Source organism: Heteronotia binoei, chromosome 18, assembly GCF_032191835.1.
Source record: "Heteronotia binoei isolate CCM8104 ecotype False Entrance Well chromosome 18, APGP_CSIRO_Hbin_v1, whole genome shotgun sequence".
NCBI classification, from domain to species: Eukaryota; Metazoa; Chordata; class Lepidosauria; order Squamata; family Gekkonidae; genus Heteronotia; species Heteronotia binoei.
In genome coordinates this window covers 19,139,658-19,156,897 of record NC_083240.1, presented here as the reverse complement: position 1 = coordinate 19,156,897, position 17,240 = coordinate 19,139,658, and the positions used below count along the sequence as shown (strand labels likewise).

Here is a 17,240-nt window from a genome sequence, read left to right as displayed (position 1 = left end):
CCTGTCGGTCAGCTTGGAGGTGGTCCGTCACTGCCTGCCTCTGCAGAGCAACCCTGGACTTCCTTGGTGGTCTGACATCCAAGCACTATCCAGGGCCAACCGTGCTTCACTTCCGAGATCCGATGAGTTCAAGCTCACCTGTGCCATCCAGGTCATGACCCCTTTGGGGGTGCCCAACAGGAAAAACAGAACCCAGAACCTTCCCACACCCTCTGCCGCTTACCTGAACGGTTTGGCGATCGGGGATCCCACTGTACACGGAGATCTGAGGCCCAGTCTGGCGCCCGTTGCTGGTAGTGGTGGTTGTGGTTGTCATGGCGCCAGCGCCGCTGGAAGGAGGAGGGGCTTGCAGCTGCTCGTTATCCATGGTACCCACCCAGGACACCAAACAAGCCAAGAATGAACCAGGAAGGTGGGTAATGGTGGGTGGGCTTTAGCTGCCAGGAGACAAAAACGGTCACAGCAAAGATGTTAGTCATGAGACCTCATAGAATGTAAAAAGAGGAGACCTAAATGAATTAAGTGGTTGAGAGCATCTTTGCCAGGAGGAAAGGCTAAAGCAGGGGTGTCAAGCATGCAGCCCAGGGGCCGAATCAGGCCCCCCCAGAGGGCTCCTATCAGGCCCCTGAGCAACTGGCTCTTATCTGCTTCCTTCTCCCTCTCTCTTGCTTCCTTCTTCCTCTCTCTTGCTTCCTTCTGCATCTCAACTTGCTTTGCAAGGCTTGCTCAATCACACAAGAGCTACAGAGCAAAACCTTGATTTTCTCCATTGGTTGAGGCTCCTCCCCGCCCCCCCCCCCCCCCGGTCCTCTGGGGAGGGAGGGAAACAGCCAGAGCTTCCTAGTTCCCTGAATCCCACGGGAGAAATAAAAAGAAAGCACCTTTAAGACCAACAAGTAATGTTTTAAGCATGTTTTATTTATTTATTTTTAATTCTTTAGTTGTGTTTGTCTGTGTCAAGGTAGTTCCCTGTGCAAGTTCCAGTCGTTTCCAACTCTGGGGTGACGTTGCTTTCACTACGTTTTCACAGCAGACTTTTTATGGGGTGGTTTGCCATTGCCTTCCCCAGTCATCTACGCTTTCCCCCCAGCAAGCTGGGTACTCATTTTACCGACCTCGGAAGGATGGAAGGCTGAGTCAACTTTGAGCCGGCTACCTGAATCCAGCTTCTGCCAGGATTGAACTCAGGTCGTGAGCAGAGCTTAGGATTGCAGTACTGCAGCTTTACCACTCTGCGCCACGGGGCTCTGCTACCTAATCTTAAATAGGTACACACATGGCCCAGCCCGACAAAGTCTCATTTATGTCAGATCTGGGCATCATAACAAATGAGTTCGACACCCTTGGGCTAAAGAGTTTGGGTCAAGGAAAGACAACTGGGAGAGGGTGAAACACAAGAAAGACACTACTACCCAGGGTATAAAGGAAATGGGGAGGGTGGGAAGGGGAGAGAAAGAGCAGCTTTTCTTCCTTATCTGTGTGTGTGTGTGTGTGTGTATGTTAAGTGCTGTCAAGTCAACTTATGGAAACCCTATGAATTAATGACCTCTGAAACATTCCATTTTAACAGCCTTTGCTCAAGTCCTGCAAACTGAGGGCCGGCCGGTGGCTTCCTTGATTGAGACAATCCATCTCACGTTGGGCCCTCCTCTTTTCCTGTTGCCTTCAACTTTTCCTAGCATTATTGTCTTTTCCAATTATTCATCTTTGCATAATGTGACCAAAGTACAATAGCTTTATTTTAGTCATTTTAACTTCTAGGGAGATTTCAGGCTTGATTTGATCTAGATTTGAAAGGGAACTATTTGATTTTATTTAAAAGGGGACTATGCTGAAAACTTGAATCTGAAGCCTATCCGGTTTACTATCTCAGGGTTAGGAATTTCTTCTTAGGCACCATGGCCATAAGCTTTGGATGGACCTGTCTGCCATGATTCTCTCTAATCCCTTCAAAGCCGTCTCCACTCATGGCCTTCACAACGTCCACAAGCAGTGAATTCCACTATTCCTACTGAGTGAAATACTACTTCCTTTTGACCATCCTGAATCTACTGCCTGTGAGTTTTATCAGGTGTCCCAGCATTATGGGAAGGGGAGAAAAAGCTCTCTCTAGCCACGTTCTTCACCCCAAACTGTTCTACAAGCCCCTTCTGCATCATCTTTTTTCCTAAACCGAAAAGCCCCAGACTCTGTAACCTTTTCTCATAGCAAAGTGCCCCGGCTCCTCTGTTGCCCAAACCCACTCACATCACTCCGAATGATTCTATATCATAGATCCATATCGGCCGTTTTATTTTCAGTCCCTTGGCAAGAATACTCCCAAGCACGGACTTTGCGTATTTCACCACAGACACACACTGAGATGTCGTTTCCCTCAAACTCTCCAGAACCCCAAATTCTGTTTTCCCTCTCAGTCTTCACCGCTTCAAGCTGCAGCAAGCAACTAAGTTGGGATTTTGTTTGTCTGTTTCAAATTTAAGCTTACCTATGCTTAACTTCATTTGCCACACTGTTTCCCACCCGCTCAATTTAGAGAGATCCTCCAGTCGTTCTTTCACAATCTGCTTGAAGTGTAGTTTCATGCCCATGCAGTGAAATATCACAACAGGGAGAAGGGCTGAGTACCTCAGCATCACCCAACAAAATACGTTTGCCAGCCTCCAGGTGGGGCCTGGAATTGCAACTGGCCTCCAGATGACAGAAATCAGTTCCCCCGGAGGAAACAGCAGCTTCAAAGAGCGGTCTCTAGAGTATTTCTAAGCACAGCAAGGTTCTTTCCCTCTCTAAATCTCCAGGAATTTCCCAATCCAGACTTGGCCAGCCTAATATATAACTTTAAAGAGAAATTCAGACTTCCAATTAAACCGTGGCTGAACAAAAATGTGCATGAATTCAGCCCGGATAGATACATCACAGCTAAACAGAATTCATTTTAAACCACACTCCATGCAAGAAGGAAGAAAGAACAAAACTTTTAAAATATTTGCACGTTTATTCATATGCAGCTTTTCTCCCAAAAAGAGAGCCGACAACTTACCTCCCCTTTCAGCACAACCACCCTGTGAGGGAGGTGAGGCTGTGAGGATGTGACTGGCCTAAGGTCATCCAGCAAGCTTCCATGGCAGAGAGGATTCGAACCAGGGTCTCCCAGCTTCTAGTCTGACATTCTATCCGCTATGCTGTAGCCACTCAGCATGTTTGTACACAGATTAGGACAATACGTTACAATCAGCCACAACTTCCAAGTCACAGGAAAGTTAAAAAATTAATGTCCTCAGTCAGAAACAAAGCCAGAGAGGCCCACAGGTGAAAGAGTTCAAAGAAAAGTTTGGTGAGCATTTTAAAAAGAACAACCTTACTCAAAAAGAACACCAGAACAGACTTTAAGGATCTGTCCAAAGTAAATGCCTCTGGGTACCTTACAAGCAAAGCATGAAAACAGCAGACTACATTCAGGAGTGTAGCATATAGCCTCTGAGCATAGAGGTTCCCCTTTACCTATCCAGGGCTTTTTTTGTAGCACGAACTCCTTTGCCTATTAGGCCACACACCCCTGATGTAGCCAATCCTCCAAGAGCTTACAGGGCTCTTAGTACAGGGCCTATCTTAAGCTCTAGGGGGATTGGCTACATCAGGGGTGTGTGGCCTAATATGCAAAGGAGTTCCTGTTACAAAAAAAAGCCCTGCTAATAGACACTGGAACTCTCTCTCTCTCTCTTTTTTTAAAGCTATTAAATCTAGTAGTCATCACAGCACCCGGTAGCAGTGATTTAAATTATGGGTTGGGTGAAAAATGACACCCGGCTTCTCTACTAAATCTACTGACCATCAGCTTCAGTGGGTGACGTCGAGGTTTATTTTGTAAGAGAGGGAGTGAAACGCTTCACAGTGGTGCTTGGCACATTATAAACCCCTTCCCTCCTCTGCGTTAAGTTGTCTCTTTAAAAAAAACTCAAAAGCTCCAACTGTGTAGCTTCTCCTTGCAACAAAGGTGCTCCAAGCCCTTGATTGCCAGGTGAAGAGACCAGGTGAAATGGAGGGCTAACCACATCTCATTTCAGTAGAAAAGACCACAAGTCCAGTACCAATTTAAAGACTAACAAAAATTGTGGCAGCAGACGAGCTTCCATGAGTCACTGCTCACCTCTTCAGATACACCTCACTTCAGTAAGTAATCCTACTACGAAACAATCAGAACAGCCGCATCCCAGCGACCCAGTGGCAGGAATCCCATACATATAAACCCAGCTTGCAAACTCAACCGGAAATTCTCCCCAAAGCATCTCCTCAAGCCTTCAACAGACACTTGCCTGCCCCATCTTGCCGGTGACCTTGAGGCCTAGAAACTTGCATAAGCAAAAACCAAGTTTTTGTGCAGAGAGCACACAGACACGCTCCATGCACGCAACGCACTCAGCTCTTGTTTGCAAGAGTTTGCGCTCTACAACTGCGCTCCCTCCCCCACTCCCCATGGCAAAACCGCTCGCAACATTCGATGTCCTCCTCACAAAGTCCATCTGGACCTGTGCTTCACCCACCTCCGAGGCATTCGCTTTTTAAAGAAGGGCCACGGTTACCCGCACCGGCAGGCCAAGCCAGAAGTCACATGCGGCCCTCGGCAGTCCAGCTGAAGCCCCGTCCAGCCCGTCAGGGGTGCGTCCTCGGCTCTGCCTTCTGTCCCACCATAACTAACCACTCGACATGCACAAAGGCGTCCTCTTTGCAGACAGAACCCCAAACTTGCTTGCAAAGGGGGATTTCCTTTGCCATGGGGCAGGCCCCCGAGTTGTCAAGTCCAAGCAGCCAGCTGTCTTAAAGCAGCGCTGCGCCGGCTCCTCTGAAAGGATGCTGCATGAGGAACAGCGGGTTCCGTGCGCAGGAGCGCATCCCCGATCTGTCTTTGTTCCGCTCCCTCCCCCCTATGCACAGACCTACAATCATGCACATATTCAGGGTTGGAGGGGAAAGGGGGGGGGGGAGAAAAAGAAGAGAGCCTAATTTCCTGATGATTATGATGTTGCTTAGCAACAGCCAATCAGGGTCCTGGCTTTTTGCCTGCAGTATTTCATGCAAATAGTTTCGAAGATTTTTTTTTTTTTAATCTCACAGGGTCAACCAAGCGGCTTAGCTTCCCTCCCGAGGGACACGTTAGGAGACTGATATGGAGTCTCGGAGGGCAGGAGGAAGACGGCGTGTCCCCTGTGCCCAAGACGGAGTGAAAATATCCCATGCTGGAGGCGAAGGACCAGCCTCGAGGAAGACACAGCTGGAGGATGGCAGAGCTGGGGGTGGGGGTGCCAAACAGCTGCTGTAATCTATCCTTTTCCAAGGAAAGGAAGGGACACACCAGCCCTTCTACATACCTTGGGCCAGAAGTTCAATCCCCTTCTTCCACCCGGCAGAGCAAAAGGGTTTTTTCCTTTTAATTGCCAGCAGAGCCGTGAGTGTAACCCGAGCAGCAGAAGAAATTAAAACCTCCGGCACCCAAGGTAATCCAAATTCTGAACCTGATCTATATTATACAAAATTAATTTGTCTCTGGGATGGTAGGGGCTGCTCTTGCAAAATGTACTCCCCCCCCCCTTCCCCACTAATTCCATCTCTTTATTGGAAAACCAGTGACTCAGTTTTCAGTCAAACCAAGCGAACCCAGCCAGAGAACAATATCACACCAAGCTTTAATCAAATGGAGTCCCCAGCTGAGTCCGCAGCTTTTCAGATCAGTCACAAGAGGTCTGCATGTCTGTACAGGGACTTCAAGAGCTGCCTGAAACCACCCAGCAGGCACCTTGAATTGGGTTGGATACGTTCTGATAACTAGTGATGCCAACCTACAACTCAGCTTCACAAAAACTACTGCCCTCTGGATAAACTGCAGCCTTAGAACAGCCTCCAAGGGCAGCCCCAAACACAATGTATTGCAATAGCCTAATGAAGAGGGTACAAAGCAAGTAGTACAGTGACCCATCCAAAAGGGAGCACAGGCAGCAAAAGTCAGCTGTTAAAGTGCACTCTTTGCCACTACCTTTACCCAGCCATCTTACCGTGCAATCCCACACAGAGTTATACCCTTCTAAATCCACTGAAGTCAGTGGGCTTGGAAGAATTAGGATTGCACTGTAAAATTACTCCCATGCTATAAATGTGGTATTTCAGGGGGAAACATGAACCCTGCTAAATGGACTTCACTGGTCCTAGGACCCTTCTAAATCCACTGAAGTCAGTGGGCTTGGAAGAATTAGGATTGCACTGTAAAATTACTCCCATGCTATAAATGTGGTATTTCAGGGGGAAACATGAACCCTGCTAAATGGACTTCACTGGTCCTAGGACCCTTCTAAATCCACTGAAGTCAGTGGGCTTGGAAGAATTAGGATTGCACTGTAAAATTACTCCCATGCTATAAATGTGGTATTTCAGGGGGCAACATGAACCCTGCTAAATGGACTTCACTGGTCCTAGGACCTCCCACTAGTCACGAAAAGGTACAAGAAACTCAGCAGTTCACTGAAGCTCAAACTCCATTCCTGGAAGCCTTATTCAGCCATCTCTTTGGCTTCTGAGATGTCACCAATCTTTGCCGCCCATTCGGTCTTCAGGGAGCCATAAGGGGCACAGCGTTTGCGAAACCTTTATTTCTTTACAGTAAGGGAAATGCACATTCCCGGTTCCCATTACGATATTTTGCCCTTTTCCCATTGCACAGTGGCGCACAGGCACACACGTGCCACCCTTAATGCCAAGAAAGCCTAAGTGAGGTGTGCCACTCAGCCCTGCTCTCTCTGGAGCACCTAAGGAAATGAGAACGCATGCACAAAGAATATGCTAGTAGTAGCAGATACACTCCTGGGGGGGGGGGGGGGAAGCAGGCAGCATGAACTAATAGCAGAGGAATACCAAACACTCACCCTTCTCCCCCCCCCCCAGTGGCCCATTTATCCTAACCTAATTGTTTCGTTTTCAGCGCTGGCGCCGCCTTGAAGGGATTCCATTAGCTGGCCAGTCGAGGGTGCCTGTACGATCCCCTATTGATCTGCTAGGCGCCATTGATTTCCATCAAGCTAATTAGCATATAAATTAGCCATTTCGTGGAGGGGGGGCGGGGGAAAGAAAGGAAGCATTAGACACAAATTAATTTGAGTGCCGTTGCCTTTCTCTTGCAAAACTGATTTGCAAACAAAAAAGGTAAGAAGCAGGAAAACAAACAGCCCCCTGCTGGCCATCATGAGAGATACGGTGTGACCACAGTTCAAACACAGCTTTCCACACGAGTCAGACCATGTGTCCACCTCCAGCGGTAGGGAACATAAGAACATAAGAGAAGCCATGTTAGATCAGGCCAATGGCCCATCCAGTCCAACATTCTGTGTCACACAGCGGCCAAAGATATATATATATATATATACACAAACACACACACACACACACATATATATATACCTCCTGTGGCAGTGAATTCCACATGTTAATCACCCTTTGGGTGAAGAAGTACTTCCTTTTATCCGTTTTAACCTTTCTGCTCAGCAATTTCATGGAATGCCCACGAGTTCTTGTATTGTGAGAAAGGGAGAAAAGTATTTCTTTCTCTACTTTCTCCATCCCATGCATTATCTTGTAAACCTCTATCATGTCACCCTGCAGTCGACGTTTCTCCCAGCTAAAGAGCCCTAAGCGTTCCAGCCCTTTAATCATTCTAGTTGCCCTTCTCTGGACTTTCTCCAATGCTGTAATATCCTTTTTGAGGTGCGGCGACCAGAACTGCACACAGTACTCCAAATGAGACCACACCATCGATTTATGCAGGGGCATTATGATACTGGCTGATTTGTTTTCAATTCCTTTCCTAATAATTCCCAGCATGGCGTTGGCCTTTTTTATTGCAAACGCACACTGTCTTGACATTTTCAGTGAATTATCTACCACGACCCCAAGATCTTTCTCATGGTCAGTCTCTGCCAGTTCACACCCCATCAACTTGTATTTGTAGCTGGGATTCTTGGCCCCAATGTGCATTACTTTGCACTTGGCCACATTGAACCGCATCTGCCACGTTGACGCCCACTCACCCATTGGAACGTTGGTTCTCCAGATGTTTTTTGCCTACAACTCACATCAGCCCCAGCCAGCATGGCCAATGGCTGGGGCTGATGGGAGTTGTAGGCAAAAAACATCTGGAGAGCCATTGTTCCCTACTCCTGACCTATCCCTACAATCCACTCATTTGTTTGCAACCTGGGCATCTTTCAACTGGAGGTGCTTAGAAGCATGCAGAAGAACAAGACTAGCAGTAAATCCACCAAATGCCAGTCCTAGGAAGCAGCATTAGAGGAAAAGCCTGCAGCCTTGCTTGTTGGCCCAGCATGGCTTCAGGTTAGCCACTACGTGAAACAGGAGGCTGGACTAGATGGCCTCTGGTCTGATCCAGCAGGGCTCTTAAGCTCCTAGAAGATGAAACAGGATAGCTTGTCTGGCCTTGACTCTTTAAAAACTTTGGACTGTGTAAACATGCATGCATGTTGGATCAGGCCATTGGCCTGATCCAACATGGGTTCTCTTATGTTCTTATAAGCATAGCCAGCTTCAAGAGGGGGTTAGATAAAAATATGGAGCAGAGGACCATCCGTGGTTATTAGCCACAGTGTGTTGGACTGGATGGGCCATTGGCCTGATCCAACATGGCTTCTCTTATGTGAGGTGCTTCAGCAGCCATCTGATACCTGGATCTTCAAGGAGCTTTTTAATTTATTAATATCAATACTTCTACCCCACTTTTCTTCCCAGTGGCTTACCAAATACAATTTTGAAACAAACTAACTGAGGCATCCTTCACCATTGTCTCCTAAATAAACTCTGCAGCTTACCCCACATGCTGGCCTGATTAGGTCTTAAAATCACAACCGGAACCACCTTTGCTTTTCACCTCCTCCCAAGAGCTCTGAAGTGAAGCGGGGTCAGCCCTGGTTAATGCCTGGATGGAGACCACCAAGGAAGACTGGGACTAACTACTATGCGGACACAGGCAGTTTTAAACCACCTCTGCTCACGTCTTGCCTTGAAAATCCCAAGAGATGAGACTTCATGCGTTACCATACGCCAGCTGTGACAGGATGGCACACTTTCCTTTCACGGGTTTCATCCGCCAGTGCTTCAAAACTTTGTTCTTGAGCTGCGTGAATGCTTTTAGGCATTTGAAAGGATTTATATGGGGCGGAAGCTGGGTTCAGACAGCCGGCTCAAGGTTGACTCAGCCTTCCATCCTTCCAAGGTTGTTAAAATGAGTACCCAGCTTGATGGAGGAAAAGTATAGATGTCTGGGGAAGGCAATGGCAAACCATCCCGTAAAAAGTCTGCCGTGAAAACGTCGTGATGCAACATCACCCCAGAGTCGGAAACGACTGGTGCTTACATGCTTACACAGGGGACTGCCTTTACCTTAATTTTTTACGCAAGCAATTTTATTCCAAGTTTACTGGGACTGCATGCAGAATTTGACCTTATCAGCCAGCTTAGGTGATATGCTGTTTCAAAAAACTGGGGGATAAAGGTTGTGAAACCAATAAAAGATTTCACTAGGAGCTTCCCATACGTCTCTCTTCCACCATAAGGGCTAGAAACAAGTTCAAGAGAAAACCTTGAAATGTCCAGAAAAGACAGTCGCAAATACATCCGCTCACCATCCCGAATGGCCTCCGTCTGCTTGGCTGTAAATCTCCTGGAAATAGCACCGGATAATTGCAGTTAAGGCTGAGCTAGGCAAACTACATGCTGGGGCCTTCCTTCCGCATGGGATTTCCCAGCTGCTGTGTGTGCGGCTTAATGATTATTGAAACGCAGAAATTTATGGCAGTTCCTTGATCCCAATCTGGCTTCAATTTTTTACAGCCTGCTACCAACTTCCTCCATCGGCTCAGGGAACCTCATGTGGCCAGTGAGAAGCAATCAGCACTATGTGTGGCCAATCGGTAGTGTAAGGTCAGGACACTTCCCTAACGGCCCAGCTTCTTCCTAGTTATACCTGTCCCACCTTGGTCCGCTAGAGCAAAAGTTCTTTTATTGCTTCTTTGAGCAAACCAGAGCGATGGCGCCACCTATGGACAGCTAACGGAATCATATCACAAAGTGCTTCAGCACACCTCACCATCGTGTAAGCAGCCATAAGGCATTTCAGTTAAATAACAAACGGAAGCTGCAGGGATTGCTGTGTGATACACCCCACAATCTTGCTGACCGCCAGCACCTGCAAACTGATGGAGAGTCCATTTGGTGCAAACCACTGAGAGCCAAGTTCAGTGTCGTGGTTAAGAGCGGTAGTCTCCAATCTGGAGAACCAGGTTTGATTCCCCACTCTCCCACACACACACACACATGCAGCCAGCTGGGTGACCTTGGGCCAGTCACAGTTCTCTCACTCAGGGTTTCTGTGGCGGGGAGAGGAAGGCAAGGCGACTGTAAGCCGCTTCGAGACTTCTTTGGGTAGTGAAGGGTGGAGTACAAAACCAACTCTTCTTGTTCTTTGCTGCTGTCGGTGGCATTTCATAGATGGAGGGAAGCATCCATGTGCCATTACAGAACCACAGTCAATTGTCAGGACTGGAAGAGGGAAGATATTCCAACCCTTCCCTCCCTTCAGCCTCCCTGGGAACCCAAATGCTGGGACTATATTATTAAATGTGTGAATCCTGCCCTATATATACAGTTCCTAATGAACACTATGAAGCTGCCATATACTGTCAGATCTCTGATCCATCAAGATCAGTACTGTCTACAGCTCTCCATACTTTCAGGCGTAGGTTTTTCACATCACCGATTACTCGACTGGAGATGTCAGGAATTGAACCTGGGACCTTCTGCACACAAGCAGATGCTGTAACACTCAGTCACGGCCCATCCTCTGCTGAACACCGAATCAGACTACCAGTCTCGCAAGGTTGTTATTGTCTATGCTGCTCAGTTAAGAGCTGTAAGTGTGGCTCGTGCAGAATGTCCTGAAGCCACCTAAAAAAAAGGGAATTAGAGGGTGGGTCAGATGTAATAGTCAGAGAAAGCCAAACCAAGCTCTCCCACATTTTGACAGGGGGGGGGGGCGTGTTCTCATTTGAAGCGCTATGTACATGCAGCAGCAGAAAACATCCTGAGGGGGGCAGTAGAACACATTGGAACTTGGAGATCTTCCTAGTCCTGGAATCCACCATATACCTGTGTGTGGGGTGGGGTGGGGTGGTATTTGATTGTTTGGACACGATTGCTTTAAAATTTTCTTGGGTAGGCATTCCAGTTGGGGGCCATTTTTCCTACAGCTGCCATTTTCCAAGATGGAGACTACGGTTATTTCAATATTTAAAATTCACATAGGCTGCTCATCTCAGTGTCAAAATAGATGTTTCTGAGGTTGATAAAGCCAAACACACTATTATATGTATTGCAGAGACAGCCATTTTTCCTGTAGCCATTACTACTGCTACTACTACTATTATTATTATTAATATTAGTGGTGGTAGTGGTGTTGCAGTGATAACCTTCAATAGTTGCACAGACCTCTATCAAGGAAGGCAAAAGGCTTTGATGAGCATGTGACACGGGGACTGCAGAGTTAGCAATTATCTGTCCTGAACGCCTGTTCAGATGCGCACGTTCTGGTCGTCTCTCAAAACAAAACCAGCCTGCAGAAACTTGCCCGATCCAATTATTCCTGAGCAATCCAAAGCAGCACACACACATACCTGCTATTGTCGCTGGGGCCATCACTGATGACAAAGTTGTCACCGCAGCACTACACCTGAATACTGAGAAGGCTGAGATTCTATACTGGCATTTTGCAGAGAATGACTGTAATTTCGAGGAGATAATTTTAAATATTGAAATAACTTTAGCTGTCATTTTGGAAAATGACAGCTCTAGGGAAAACGTTCCCAAAATTTAAAGCAATAGTGTCCTGAAACACACACAACCAATCAAATTCTCTGTACGTATATATTTCTGCAGGGGTATATGGTGGATCTAGGACTATCCCAGCCTTTGGGGAAACTATGGCATTGGCGGTGGGGGGAGCCATGCTGGGACCTCCTCCCATAGAGGGCTTCCAACGCTGCTTCTATGGCTTCCCAACAGCTCCTAAGCCAGAAAGGCAAAGCCATAAGGCACCCTTATAGACATTCCAGACCCTGCACAGAATCAGGGACCTAGGGATAGGAGAGGACGCTTATGTTTTTATGAATCTTCCTCCAAATAAAATTCTTGCTGCGTTGATACAGTGGGATGCAGAAAATTAAACCTTTTGCAGAGCCATCTCAAGTGCTTCCGTTTGCATCATGCAGAGATCTTGCTGTAGAGTTTGTTCAAAACTATTGCTCAGGTACACACTCCTTTTTTGCACCAGTCGATCACCTGCATTTCCCTTGTTCTCTGCAGCATGTGGATCTTTTACAGGTTTTGCATGCAGGGAGCCTCAACCTGATATTTGTTGGGGAGTTTTGATTTCAAATATGGTATTAATGAGGGGGGGGGGTCCCTCTCTGATAAAAGAGTACAAAAGGAAAAAACAGGAAGACAAAAGTGTGTAAATTAAAGATTACAACAGGAAGTACAAGACTCTCAAGGGGCTGCTGCCCAAGACATAGAACGCCTCTGCCCACTTACACTTTGAGGACCTTATTTTAAAAAGTCAGCCTCCTATGACGTTCAGCTTCCTAAAGCCAAATGCAAGAATCTACACAGAAGTCTTCCAATAATCTCATGTACACAAAGTGGCTGGGCTATCCAGTCTGACCCATCCAGCCATCGCAGCTCTACCAAGAAGCTCCTGGAAGATGCCTATAAACCAGAGGTGGCCAAACTGTGGCTCGAGAGCCACATGTGGCTCTTTCACACATATTGTGTGGCTCTTGAAGCCCCCACTACCCCGTCAGCTGCTTTGGAGAAGACATTTCTCTCTTCAAATCACTTATCTAAGCCAAACCAGCCAGAGGCTTGGAGAATGCATTTAAAGTTGCTTTCTTTCCACCTCTCCCCCCATCTATTTGCCTTCCTTCCTTGCAGCTCTCAAACATCTGATGCTCATGTTTTGCGGCTCTCAAACATCTGACGTTTATTCTATGTGGCTCTTATGTTAAGCCAGTTTGGCCACTCCTGCTATAAACCATGTTGCTTTTTAAAAAATGTCCTAGCTGCAGAGAAAGCCTGTGTTTCAAGCAGGAGCCAGGCACTGAGAAACAGGGACAGGCCCATAACCTTCCCCTGCTCTCAACCTCTGCCGACGATGCCCACCATCAGTCAGACTCATCCTATGCCAGCTGCAGCCGCCAGCTTCCAAGCCCGAAGAAAATGCAATTAAATGCCAAGCGGTGTCTGCTGACTCTCAAGGAACAAGACCCCCACCCACCCCCATTCGCGACCAACATGCCAAATCCAAAAGCCTTGGCAGGTCAAAGTTGATGGGACTCCTTGCCATGCCTCAGCAAATTATTTCTAATTGGAAAGAGAAAATCACCTACAATGCGTATACGGTGATTGGTCTTTGGGACTACTTTCTATTGGGCAAGATTTCAAACGATCCTTATACGCAGCAGTCTAATAGACGGGATGAAAAATTGGCTGAGGTATGGCTTTCAGTCACTGAATACTTGGCAAGTTTGGACATTACTCCAAAAAATGCTTTTGATAAAAAAATCTTCTATAATTATACCCGAAGTTCAAGTAGATAATAAAAAGAACAAATTTACTTTATGTTAGCTAGTTGATAGCTGGTAATTTTCTTTTTTTTAGATCCTTTGATTTATGTATTTATTTGATTTACGATCTGTTTGTCGATGGTATCGGTTTAATTTTTTACGAATGTTTACAGTGTATAGCAACACAGTCTGTACTATATCTAAAATTTTGACAATAAAAGAAAAAAAAATTAAACTTAAAAAGGTCAGGGGCCAGCTCCCATACCTTGACCTCACCCCAACACACCCCGCCCTTGAGCATTGTGGGTGCATAAATACTGGTAGGGCTTTTTTGTGGCAGGAACTCCTTTGCATATTAGGCCATACCCCCCTGATGTAGCCAATCATCTTGGAGCTTACAGGAGGCCCTGTACTAAGAGCCCTGTAAGCTCTTGCAGGATTGGCTGCATCAGGGGTGTGTGGCCTAAGATGCAAAGGAGTTCCTGCTACAAAAAAGCCCTGAATATCGGTAAGATGTTTGGGCTGACTCACAAAACATTTATGGGTGAATCTGGTACTGCAGGGTCCTGCTGCGGTGCATGTGTGCTAAATGTCATCATGTCACGTCCACAGCAACCGCTACCCATTAATGACCTCCAAATCGTTATCGTTAACAACCTTGCTCAGGTCTTGCAAACTGCAGGCGGTGTTACGTGTCATCAAATTACCAGGAAAATCTAAAAACAAAGCTGCCGTTCCATTGGCGATTAGGGGAAGCAGACATGTGCTCGTATAGTTAAATCATTTCTAGACCACCCAGAAAGTTGAACTTTGGCACTGCTTGCAGACCATGACACCTCAACGACTGGGCATGTCTGAAGGCGGGATATTTTCACCATCAAAGCACGGGACGCGGACAGCAGCAGAGAGCAAGCCGACCTACATCTAGGTGGGAGCTCTGGTGGGAGTTTAGGTGGGAGCTCTGGTGCCATCTGAGGCCAGGATGTTAGAAGCAGTATTAACAGAAGCAGCCACTAATGTATATTTATACTCCCAGTTTGCAAGCAAAATGTACTGATAAAAACATAATGCCGAGACTCTGGATGGTCCAGGCGAACCTGATCTCATCAGATGTTGGAAGCTAAGCGGCGTCAGTCCTAATTAGTGCTTGGACAGGAGTCCAAACAAGAAGTCCGGGGTTGCTGTGCAGTGCCTGGCACTGGCAAGACACCTCTATTCATCTCTTGTCTTGACAACCCTACTGGGTCACCATAAGTCAGTTGAAGCCTGACGGCACTTTCCACTGTCGTGTTCCACTTCGAGCAAAGACCAACTAGATGTTTCTGGGATGACCACCAAAGCAAGGGCACAATGTTCCTTTCCATGTTCTGTCCCTCGTAGTGAATAAGTAATAATAAATGTACTTATACAAGACCTTTGCTCACCATGTTTTTGGGTTTAAGGACAGCAAGAGAGCCAAGTTTGGTATAGTGGTTACGTGCATGGAGTCTTATCAAGGAGAAATGAGTTTGATTCCTCACTCTACCACATGTACTTGCTGAAGTGACCTTGGCTCAGTCACAAGTTCTCACAGAGCTGTTCTGCTCAAAAGCAGTTCTTGGAGAGCTCTTTCAGCCCTATCTACCTCACAGGGTGTCTGTTGTGGGGAGGGGAAGGGAAAGGAAAGGAGACTGCAACCTGCTCTGAGACTCCAAGTGAAGGGCAGGGTATAAATCCAATCTCTTCTTCTTCTTCAATGAAAATGCATTTTCAACAAAACCTGGTTCAGGCTAAGGATCAGGGTTTGAGAAATGAGATTCAAGCCATATATTACTAGGTCTTTAAGTCTATGCAGACCAACAAAGCAATACTAAGAAGAGTTACACTCTTCAAGGATCATTAGAACATAAGAGAAGCCATGATGGATCAAGCCAATGGCCCATCCTGCCCTCTGTCTCACACAGCGGCTAATGGTGAGTTGGAGAGAGTGCCCTCAGGAGGTCCACCAGCAGGGACAGAACTCCAGAAGCCCTCCCCGCTGTTGCCCCTCATCACTGCCCCAAACATACAGTATGGCTAATAGCCACTGATGGGCCTCTGCTCCATCTATTTATTCAATCCCCTCTTGAAGTTGTCTGTGCTTGCAGCTGCCACCACTTCTTGCAGCAGTGAATTCCACATATTAATTACTCTTTGGGCAAACAAGTACCACCAAAGCTTTGTTTTTCAAAAGGTTCTGCCCAAGCACTTTCTTCACTTCACAGCCATAGGAGCTAGAAACTTGTGGGTTTTTTAAAAATCAGTCTTTGCTTTTCAGGGAAATTAGTTCCGTATCTACAATAGATCCAGCCCTCCCATTACAATGTGTACACATCCTCATCATAGCGATGTGCATCGCAGGGCCCCTGTGAAGTTGTTGCCAGTTCCAAGGCACATGTATGTTCTGAAATGTAATGCCGTGGCTAGTCTATCAATGCCACACCAAAGACTCTTAAAAAATCAATCCACGCCCATCTTCTCCATTTCTGACTGTGACTGCATGTGCCCAAAACTGCACAGCAATGGTACAGAGCCATTTTCTCTCTGTCAACCTTGTCACCTGGAGAGAGTTAAGAATTGCCCCTAGGAAACCAGGCCAGGAAATTTTTAGTAAACCTACTGGACCATCGGGTTAACTCCCCCTCCCCACGCACACACACACACACACTTTTTTTTCAGACCACCCAGTCTGGAGTTCACTCCTTCAAAATGCCACCATTCTCCAAAGCTCTTCAGACAACCCGCAGCCAATACCAAGGCTAGATGGGACCACGCATCTTCATAACTTCAGATGAACATGAACAGGCAGCAGGAACTCCTTTGCATATTAGGCCACACACCCCTGATGTAGCCAATCCTCCTGGAGCTTACATTAGGCCCTGCAGTAAGAGCCTTGTAAGCTCCAGGATTGGCCACACCAGGGAGGTGTGGCCTAATATGCAAAGGAGTTCCTGTTACAAAAAAAGCCCTGAACCCATACCATGTGTTGTTAGGACACACCATCTTCCATTCACACCTGCGTACGGTCCAGAGGCGGAGGTGACAGTGAACGCAGCAGCCAGCAATCAGAAGCCCTGTGCACAGTTCTGGGGAGTGGGAAATCCAGATGCAGGCCCAGCCCACCCAAATGGTACTCCAAGGGGCTCTGCAAAGTCCACCAGAGACCTATCAGGCCACCCCAGACAGACAGACAGACTCCCTCCGACTCACCATTAGCCATTAAGGAGCCAGCGCAAGCCCTCCTGACGCAAGTTAATCAGCCTGCCATATGGGGAGAAGGGGGGTGGAAGGGGAGCACCGGAACAGCCGGGAGGGGGAAGAGAGAAACACATCAAGCAAGAAGGACAGACATTAAAAATTCTACAGCCCCCTCCCTTCCATTTCATCTCCATTTCAAGGGATTTGCTTCGCACAAGGGACGCCACATGCTTTCAGCAATATGCATTTCGACAGAGAGCGCTACTATTTTTTTTTAAGTTACAGCTAGCCTTCCCCTCCCCCTCCCCTCCCCCACTGTTCTTGCTGCGCTGCTTGTCTAAAGGAATAAATATCAAA

The 17,240-nt window shown here is 47.1% G+C and overlaps 1 protein-coding gene across 1 annotated transcript in view; it reads right to left on the bottom strand.

Annotated features, from left to right (window-relative positions):
- The window catches only part of PHC2 (polyhomeotic homolog 2), a 90,043-nt gene that overhangs the window by 63,272 nt on the left and 9,531 nt on the right, over window positions 1-17,240 (bottom strand). The window contains exon 2 of the mRNA XM_060258995.1: window positions 224-437. Coding sequence (XP_060114978.1) covers window positions 224-367 — 144 coding nt within the window. The 5' untranslated portion in view covers window positions 368-437. The remainder of the gene's footprint in view (window positions 1-223; window positions 438-17,240) is intronic.